We start from the raw sequence: 10,374 nt of genomic DNA, 5'->3' as shown, positions 1-10,374 counted from the left end.
GAGAGCCTTTCCAAAATTGCATAGGAGCACTCGGCGACGCTGCCCACCGGAATCTCCTCTACTCATTTGCATCAGGATCCCAACCAAAATATTAGTCAAGATGTATTTCATGATTCAACGATCATGTATATCCCTCCCATATAAATATCAACAGTTGTCCTGACCTGACCAGTGGCAAAGGAGAAGACCCCATTGTCTCCAATGGCCACCTCCGAACCACACATCAAATATTAAATGCAACCGGTTGTTACTATGGCCTTGATCAAATCTTGCTAGTACTGACCATCTAATATTTTAGTTGGACAAAATTTAAGGTTGGAAAAATTGATTATGTGATTAACTATTTCCTCAAGGTTGTGTTTCTGTCGCATAATTTAGTACGACGAAAGAACTAGTGCTTAATGATGCAGATATGATAATTTGTATTATCAACCATCCGACCCTAATCATGTAATTAAATTATTATATGTATGCTTACTACGACATTTTTGTACTAACGCCTAGTTTGTCAATATAGTTTTCTCAAAACCATAGTAATGTAAAACATTTATATTCAATTGCGTAAACAATGAATACTTCCGTTTTTAAAAACCATAATTTTTTTCATCTTTAGTTTAGAAAAAATTGGTCAAGACATCTTTTCTTGAATACTATAAAAAAAAGTATTAGAGATAATATGTTTATAAAACTGCGATTTTTGTTGAACCCAAACACCTCAAAGTTTTAAAAACTGTGGTTCATAAGAAAACCATAATATTCTTCAAATCTATACCTGCTATTAAAAAGAGGTGCTATTCTTGGTTTCGTTCTGTTTCATTTGGTCCTGTTTCAATTAATTTCACGTAAGCTATTTAGTTTCATTATTTGCCACCTGTTTTAGCCCAACGGAGGAAGCTCATCTAACGGCACACTGTGGGTCAGGTCCGAAGAAAAATAAAATTGCCGATGGAAAGATTCGATCTCATAACTTGCATACTGTCCACGCATAGTTTGTCCAACTGACCTAACTAGATATATGAGTGGATTTTTTTTCTAACCTTTTTGCTAGTATTTCAAAAGAAACTAGCATAAGTCTTTGTAGCGGCATCTTTTATTTTACTTTTTATGTTTTATCTTTCCACTTTAAGTTTTTTTGGGATACCTTTTCACTGCAAGTTGCCTGGCAAATTTACATTCATTTATTTTAATCAATTCTCATTCATTTTTTTCAATCAATTCTTCATTGAAAACTTGCACCACTTTATCAGTCAATGTGTAGTAAGTTAAATACACTGCATTCAGTTCACTAATAAATGAGTATGGACAACATTTTACTACCTCTCTCAGTTTACAGAGCGTGCACATATTTCTAGATCGTTAATTTGACCAACCTAATACAAGTCATATATTACAAAAAATATACCAACATAAACTTCGGAGTTTCTACTTTCAAAAGGTATAATTTTTATGTTATATAGTTTATATTAGGGTGATAAAATTAACAACCTAGATATACGCGTAGGACTTGTAAACTGAAACGAAGGTAATACTATTGACATATACACAAACTCGTGTATTATGAAGTCGCTGGCAATTCAAGAAAAAGTTACACCAATCCCAAAACTAATGACGAGCGGCTTAGATTCTGGTGGGTGTGGTCCCCGTGTGCTCCTCGTCTGCGTCCGAGCCTTTCCCACTATCTTCGAGCTTAAAAAAAAGGTGAATCTGTAAAATATGGAGTTCGAATTTTTGCGACTTCGTATTTGTGCATTCCAACTTGTAATTGCTTATTATGTTGAGCGCTTCGAAATGATTTTGATGCTGCAAATGTTGCTCACCTGCTAGAGTTGCTCTTACACCGTCAGTCTTTTGAGCTTTGTTATTTACCATTAAAATCCTCAAGAGCCGAGATGCCAGAAATAGATTAAACATGCTTTGGAGGGTGTGTCCTGGTGGTGCAGACAGGAGTACAGCAAAACGCAGGAGCATGTTCAGCACGGCTCAAACCCTTGATGGCTATAGAAACTACAGCAAAGATATCGCTGACATCAGGCACCAAAATCTGAAGATGATAACCCTGCATCTGCATCACCCACCACCAAGAAAGTCACAAAGCCAAGTCCAGGGACAGACAGCTACATACACTACCGAACTCTCTCAAAGTTCTAACACAACACATAACCTTGCTCGCAACCGTGCGTGCCGAGACCCAAAAGCTTGCCGCGCTACCAACACCGTGAAACGCAGTCAATAGCAGAGAAAAAAAACTGCTTCGATCAACAATAAGCCTATGCCGAGTTAGGATCAGGTTCGTCGGTGTCCATCTGCTCGGCTGCAGGCTGCTCCCACGCACCTCCCTCACTGGCCGGCTCACTAGCTTCAGTGGCACCATCTGGCTGCTGCTCTGGTGTTTGAGCCTCTGGTGGTGAAGTTTCGGCCGGGGGTGGTGTCTGTGGCTTCGGTGCTGGCTTTGGCTTTGTCATGATCGATTTGCAAAATCTGTAACAGTAGAAGGTTACAGATAGTTATTCCAGACACTAGACAACATGCCAGATAGTTGTTATGTTAGCAAAACTAACCTGTCAAGTGCTTCCGCCTTCTTCTTAATGTCGGAAACAAGGAGAGCAGGGTCAGCATGCTTTGGTAAAGCATCCTGCTGCTGTTTTTTCTCATGCAGCCAAGTCTCCGCTCCAGAGCACTCATTAACAACCTGTATGTAACAGATACAGGTTAGCAACTGAAAATTAACATTACCTCGATAAGTCTCTACAACAGGAACAATAATTGTTTGCCAGTGATTTGATATAATAACAACCATAACAGTGACCCGCAAAAAAAAACCATAACAGTGAATAGACTGTCCATGATGAGCATTTCTAATCCTCTGATAGGTGAGAGTGTTAATACCTTCTGTTTCTCCGATATGTCGATATGCTCAAACTTTGGGTCACTAGACAATGCAGCCTCCCTGAAACTGCGGATGCAGTACGCTAGTTGCTCAATAGCAGGACCTCTTTCTTCCCACTCTCTGTAGCGCGCCTCGATAGGGCCACCAACCTGAAGGAAAATAATGTTCAGCCCTCCAGAATCTCAGAATACAGAAGAAGGCTCTATCCATGTTACATGGTAAAGAAGGCATGCCTTTTTAAGTTCTTCCAGTTTTGCAACATAGACTCCCTTGGTCTCATCCTCGCCATCTTCGTACAGCCAATCCTCAACCTCCTGAAGCTTAGCCGTCAAAGTTTCTTTGTCCTCCCATGTAACATAATCAGAGTACTTCTCATAAAGCTGAAAAACAAGAAGAGATAACATCAGGTACAGCACACCGCTGCAGATTAATAGAACCTAACCAAAACATGCAATCCAACATACCTTGTTACGCATGTCATAAACATAGGCCTCCACGGAATTCTTTTTCTCTTTGGTTTCTTCCATAACTCTGTCTTGAAGAGCCATCTCATACTCCTTCTCAACAGCTTTCTCCAACTCAGCAGACCCCATTGCACCATACACCAATTCCGCAACTGGGACATTAGTTTTCTTGACTTCCTTTTTTGATGGCTCAGTCTAAATAAAATAAAATAATTTTATAAATTACATGCCCCACCCAAAAACTGAACAGTGCTTTCCCAAACGTATGCATGAATGAAACTAGAGCACTCACCTGTTCCTAGCAAGAACAAATCATGATTCCTTTGGTGTAAAAACCATATGGAACGTCTAAAAGATACCACTAGTTAACATTCTGAACCAGTAAGAGGAGTTTTATTATTGGATAGATTAGAATTGGTGAATACCAAGTGAATGGTGAACCACTGATCCACTGTCAGCTTCACAAAAAAGCTGCAGTGGTAAGTAATTCCCGCTAACATAAGACAAATCCATACACCCTAGTGGTAAGCATAAATTTAAGCCACATAGAGCAATAGCTCTTCTCAACATGCTAAGAGCAAAAGACCATAATAATCCAAAACTTTGTCAATTACCTTGGCATCAGTATCCATAGGAGCAGATTTTTCCTCAGAATCTTGTGCCCCATCTCCAGTAGCACCCTCAGCAGTGTCTGTAGTACCTTTAGGCTCCTGCATATTGACATCAGTGGCATCTGTCTCCATTTTGTTAGCATCCTTTGGCACCTCACTTGTAGCTGAAACTGGAACTTCCACTTCCTCCTCCTCCAGCATCTGTGTAGAAAAGAAAGTGTACTAGCAACATCAGAGAGAAGTTATATGCTTTTCGAGAGAAAGGTGATAGGACATGGCATTGCAAGTTACCGTCGCTGATTCAAGAGAGACTATTCCATGAATGTTGAGACGAACTTTCACTTTCAGCTTTGCCTTCTCACCTTTGCTGGATTGGAAAGGGCCGATCTGCATAGGATTTGGCACAAAAATCAAATCAGCAACCATCAAAAACTGCTAAGTACTACCGTGTATAGGACATGGTATCTGCATAGGATGGAATAGATTTTAAGGTGGTCTAGCAGTTGAATGTGTATTGAATGACTTCTGAAAAGGTTTATTATGTTACCTACCGTGTATGTGCTAATTTTTTGTGTTACTTGCGAATCTTCCGTTTCGACATTCAGAACATCCACTGCAAATGTATTGGACCTATAGAAGGTCAGAGCTTTGACGCTCGGGATAGGGTTCCCCTTTGGAAATACCACTGTTTGTTGGGGCTCATTGTTCTGGGAATCTGGTTTCCATGATAAAGCGATTGAAAAAGGAAAACCTTCATTAACCTGCAAAATATCAAGCCAATATGATAGTTAGAGGTACATGGTGCATTAAAAATGAATTTCATGTTATAAGTTACAACACATCGATTTTAGGAAGTCACGGGATATAACACCATGCTCACGCAGATTGTATCTGCCACACCCATATGTGCAGCGAAATTTAACTAAAAACAACAGGACGGTGCCTTAAAAGAACTCAAAGCCATCAAAGAAGTTATTCAAAACTTGCAACGTTCATGTAAAGCTAGCATCTGTCACACCAATGAAGCCATCTTAAAGCCATATTTATTTATAAATTGCAAAATGCAGTCTAACACTTAGGTGCTAGGTGGAAGGCAGACTCGGTTTGGGCCTAGAAGATCCTACAAGTGAACATTATTCTGCTTAAACTGCAATATATCAACATAACAGTTTCTGCTACACAGGTGTCAAGTGAAAACAATAGGAGATGAAGATATCGAAGGTTGAAGACACCTACATAATAATAAATTGAAGAAAGCAAATGAAAGCTGTTCTAAGGCCTCCTTTGGTTTGGAGGAATTTCATAGAAATTTTAGAGGATAGGATTCTTATAGGATTTTTTCCTTTAGAGGATTGGTTCATAGGAATAGATTCCTATTCCTACATAGGATTGGTTCCTATCCTCCACATTTCATAGGAAAATAAAAATGAGCCTAGACTCAATGGAAAAAATCCTTTGGTGTCAACCAAATGACATCTCGTTTCCTATTCCTACTCATAGGATTTGAGATACATGCCATCTCATTTCCTACAAAATTCCTATTCCTATGATAATCCTATCCTATGAACCAAAAGAGGCCTAAATTTCTGAAGAACATCATCAACTTAAAGAACGAACTATCTGTAGGTTATAATAATTATGAAAATGCTAGACTGGGAATAAAAAAAGAAACAGATGACCAGAGGCCAAACATAAGAAGACAAGTTTGTACCTGGAACTCCCGCACTTTGAACGTGGGACTAAGTATAGCACACTGAAGAGCGCATCCCCGGGCAACACATTCACTTGCATTCATAGTTCTCCGAGGTTCCTTTCCAAAGAATTCAGTGATAATCCTAATTATAGCAGGGACACGAGAACCTGATCCAACAACCTCAACAAAGTGCACACTTTCAGTTGTCAAGCCAGCTTCGGCCAAGGCCTTCTCCAGTGGCCCTTTCACACGTTCTAGTACTGGGGCACTGATTTGTTCAAATTCATCCCTCTTGATGAAGCCTCGCACATCCTTCTCATCCATCAAGCACTCAATATTCATCGGTGCCTCCGGATTGGCGCTCAGCATCTTCTTGAGCTTCTCACAGGCCACACGCAACCTAATGCACGCGCGGGCATTCTGGTAGACATCAATCTTATACTCCTCTTTAAATTTTGCCGCAAAGTGCTTAAACAGGGCTTCATCAAAGTCTCTTCCACCAAGAGACCGGTCATATGCGTGGGACAGCATCTTCAGCTGCCCCTTCTTGTACCCGACAATGCTTACCTGCATGCTGGCATGCCCGACATCAACAAATGCGACGTTCAGCTGATCATTCTCAGGGAGATCGGTCTTATAGATGCCATATGCCAATGCAGTAGCAGTGGTCTCATGGAACAGACGCAACGGCCGGAGACCAGCGATAGTGGCAGCATCAAGAACAGACCTACGCTGCAGGTCAGTGAAATACACCGGTATACCAATGCAGCAATCAACAACAGCGGACTTCAGGTTATCCTCAGCAATGGCCTTCAGATTAGACAGCACCATGGCAAGCAGCTGCGTGGGGGTGAAAGCATGCTCCTCCCCCAGATACCGGGCGTGCACGAGTGGGAACCCGTCGGGGCCCTCCGAGACACGGAAAGGGAATGACTGCAGATCGCGCTGCAGTTCAGGATCAGCAAACTTGCGGCCCAGCAAGCGCTTGATCTGTGAGATGGAGTTCTTTGGGTTCATGGTGGAGTTGGCAGCGCCTGCAGTGCCGATGAAGCGCTGCTTGTCACCAAAGCAGACGATGGCAGGGGTCTCCCGTTTGGATTCCTCATTGAGAACCACGTCGATGCCACGCTGCCGTGCCACCCCCACAATGCAGCTCTCGTTGCCCAAATCAAACCCAACCACGCTCATCTTCGACGCGCCCTTTGCAGCTCCCGGCTACCGCTGGGTCACACGATCAGATCGCAGCCTACACCTGCACAGGGCGAGATCCACCGGTCAAATACCTTGATAAATCTCGGCATATAAACCTCAAATCTACCGACTTCATACGCCAAACCGCGAGAACACGTCAAATTTGATCCGAAACGACGCAAACTCCGATCTAAACCCTCAAAGGCATAACCCTACGGCCCTAAAACCGCGGCACAAACATCACGAACTGATTGATCTGCTAATAAAGGTGAAGCGCACCTCTCACCTTCGAACAAAATCACAGAATGTTGAAAAGGAGACGTGCTACGGGAACGCGGAGATCGATATCGACGACGACGAGGCGGCCTCGGTGGCGGCGAGAAATCGCGGAAGGAAAGCGTCGGAGGTCGGATTGGATCGTACCGGCGGTGTGCGAAGTCGTGGGTGCTCCTTGAAATTTCGCTTCCGGCAGACGAGGCGAAGACAGGGCAGCTCTTTTCCCTTGGCGAATACGAGGCGCCGAGGCGGTGGTATATGCGGCGCCGTAGTGGTGGTGCCGCTGTGGTCGCGGGTGTTCTTCTCCCTTTGAGAGTGCTCCTGAATGTTCTGGAAGGTGGAAACTGGAAACCCTTACAGTTGGACGATCATGGGCCGCTACTCTCATGGGCCGCGTGAACGGGCACCGGACCGCGTAGTAGATGCGAGAAGCTTTGGGACCTCAGTGTGTTTTACTCTTGCAAAAAAATGACGAGATCACTAATTAGATTAAGGTGCCTCAAAAAATAATTATTAATTAAGTTATTAAAAAATAATTACATTAAGGGGTACTACCTTCGTCTGGATTTATTAGTCCTCATTGTATTTTAGGTGAAAGTTTGACCACATATTTGACTAGCAGAATATTAATGCGTGTCATGAAAAAATATATTTTTGGACTCATATTTTAAAGTAGTTTCCAATGATATTATTTTTACTACGTAGTATAACTTATACTATATTAGTTAAAATTATGTTCAAAATATGACCCAAAATACGAGAGGATTAGTAAATCAGGATGGAGGTAGTACCTTACAAACGTCATCCTCATTTTCTCTTGTGCTGACAAGCAGCGCACAGCGTCGAGGTTTTTCTTCTTTTTTTAGACTCGTTTTTTCAAATTGTTTTATCTCCTGAATTGGGTGTCCAAAACCGTTTTCACCGTTGGATTTTTCACGTCAAGGTCTTCAAAACTAGATTCATGTTAATAAGTTTCAACAAACCTTTTTTTCATCAAAAACCAAACAAAAGGGCATTTAAAAAAACCTAAAAATACAAAACTGAAAGAAAGAAAGAAAAAAAACCCAGAAAAATAAGACTGAAAATTGGGGAAAACAGACATAGAGTCGTCCTCTTTCATTTTTTAGGAAGCAGAGGGTGTGATTTTCTGTTTTCAGGAAGCACAACAACACTTCTCGTGGAAGCACATGTTGTGCTTCTCCCTTTTGGGGGGAAGCGTAATTGTGCTTTTCCATTTCGGAAAGCACATTTGTGCTTCTTGCGGGAGCGGAGTTGTGTTTTCTTTATTTTCAGGAAGCACAAGCTGTGTGCCGTGGATATAATAGTGACAATATTACATGAGTGTGTATGTAGAGGCAATCACTACTGGAATCAGAGAATTTGTCATCAACCATCCGTTGTGCAAAAACAGACGGCAAAGCAGCTATTTACCGTAACTTACAGTGTTGGGCAGGTTTGCCATCAGCGGCTGACGGCAAAGACCTTTGTTGGTCTATGAAGCAATGCAGATGGGAATACACACAAGTAATTATACAAGTCCAGACCTCATCGGTGGAGGTGCTCATATGTGGTGCTCTTGCTTTTGGCGTAGGTTACGCTCTGAGAGAGTTCAACCCTCAGCCTGGTGTCCTCCTCCCTGCTTATATAGAGTGAGTTAGGTGGGGTGTCATAACAAGATGGTAATAAATGGTGTTGATGGTCTCGAGCACAACCGATTGTTCATGGTTGTTACTAGTAGTAACTATTGTATTTAACTAGATGATATTGTCGTTGGGTAATGACAACATTGCTGGCATCATGGAGATCTGAAGGAAATATGCCCTAGAGGCAATAATAAAGTTATTATTTACTTCCTTATATCATGGTAAATGTTTATTATTCATGCTTGAATTGTATTAACCGGAAACATGATACATGTGTGAATACATAGACAAATAGAGTGTCACTAGTATGCCTCTACTTGACTAGCTCTTTAATCAAAGATGGTTATGTTTCCTAGCCATAGACAAAGAGTTGTCATTCGATTAACGGAATCACATCATTAGGAGAATGATGTGATTGACTTGACCCATTCCGTTAGCTTAGCACTTGATCGTTTAGTTTGTTGCTATTGCTTTCTTCGTGACTTATACATGTTCCTATGACTATGAGATTATGCAACTCCCGTTTACCGGAGGAACACTTTGTGTGCTACCAAACGTCACAACGTAAATGGGTGATTATAAAGGTGCTCTACAGGTGTCTCCGAAGGTACTTGTTGGGTTGGCGTATTTCAAGATTAGGATTTGTCACTCCGATTGTCGGAGAGGTATCCCTGGGCCCTCTCGGTAATGCACATCACTTAAGCCTTGCAAGCATTGCAACTAATGAGTTAGTTGCGGGATGATGTATTACGGAACGAGTAAAGAGACTTGCTGGTAATGAGATTGAACTAGGTATTGAGATACCGACGATCGAATCTCGGGCAAGTAACATACCGATGACAAAGGGAACAACGTATGTTGTTATGCGGTCTGGCCGATAAAGATCTTCGTAGAATATGTGGGAGCCAATATGAGCATCCAGGTTCCGCTATTGGTTATTGACCGGAGACGTGTCTTGGTCATGTCTACATCGTTCTCGAACACGTAGGGTCCGCACGCTTAATGTTTCGATGACAGTTATATTATGAGTTGATATGTTTTGATGTACCGAAGATTGTTCGGAGTCCCGGATGTTCTCACGGACATGACGAGGAGTCTCGAAATGGCCGAGACATGAAGATTGATATATTGGAAGCTTATATTTGGATATCGGAAGTGTTCCGGATGAAATCAGGATTTTACCGGAGTACCGGAGGGGTTACCGGAACCCCCGGGGGGTTAATGGGCCATAGTGGGCCTTAGTGGAGAAGAGGAGAGGCGGACAGGGTAAGGGCCGCGCGCCCCTCCCCCCTAGTCTGAATAGGACAAGGAGAGGAGGGCGGCGCCCCCCCCCCTTCCTTCTTCTCCTCCACCTCTTTCCCCCTCTTCTCCTAATCCAACAAGGAAAAGGGAGGGAGTCCTACTCCCGGTGGGAGTAGGACTCCTCCTGGCGCGCCCCTCCTGGCTGGCCGCACCTTCCCCCTTGCTCCTTTATATACGGGGGCAGGGGGCACCCTAGAGACACAACAATTGATCTGTTGATCTTTTAGCCGTGTGCGGTGCCCCCCTCCACCATGGTCCACCTCGATAATACTGTAGCGGTGCTTAGGCGAAGCCCTACATCGGTAGA

The 10,374-nt window shown here is 42.7% G+C and overlaps 1 protein-coding gene across 1 annotated transcript; it reads right to left on the bottom strand.

Moving 5' to 3' along the window:
• Positions 1-2,042: 2,042 nt before the first annotated feature.
• Positions 2,043-7,499, bottom strand: LOC123040796 (heat shock 70 kDa protein 15). Its single transcript, XM_044463556.1, has 10 exons — positions 7,270-7,499; positions 5,674-6,907; positions 4,514-4,723; positions 4,254-4,349; positions 3,966-4,163; positions 3,352-3,546; positions 3,121-3,267; positions 2,887-3,036; positions 2,559-2,689; positions 2,043-2,478 (listed from the first exon to the last, which is right to left on the bottom strand). Exons 2-10 carry the CDS (start codon positions 6,841-6,843, stop codon positions 2,268-2,270), a joined length of 2,508 nt encoding a protein of 835 aa, XP_044319491.1. The 5' UTR covers positions 6,844-6,907; positions 7,270-7,499; the 3' UTR covers positions 2,043-2,267.
• Between the last annotated feature and the right edge of the window lie 2,875 nt (positions 7,500-10,374).

Source organism: Triticum aestivum, chromosome 1A (assembly GCF_018294505.1).
Source record: "Triticum aestivum cultivar Chinese Spring chromosome 1A, IWGSC CS RefSeq v2.1, whole genome shotgun sequence".
Taxonomy (NCBI): domain Eukaryota; kingdom Viridiplantae; phylum Streptophyta; class Magnoliopsida; order Poales; family Poaceae; genus Triticum; species Triticum aestivum.
The sequence above is the reverse complement of the archived record's forward strand: the minus strand, read 5'-3'. Positions and strand labels throughout refer to the sequence as shown.

Bases quoted from the DNA above. Each gene is read 5' to 3' on its own strand.
- LOC123040796 (XM_044463556.1), bottom strand. From the start codon at position 6,843: ATGAGCGTGGTTGGGTTTGATTTGGGCAACGAGAGCTGCATTGTGGGG. The intron at 3,037-3,120 runs GCATGCCTTCTT...ATTTTCCTTCAG, and splicing joins AACTGGAAGAACTTAAAAAG to GTTGGTGGCCCTATCGAGGC. The intron at 2,690-2,886 runs GTATTAACACTC...TGTTACATACAG, and splicing joins ACATATCGGAGAAACAGAAG to GTTGTTAATGAGTGCTCTGG.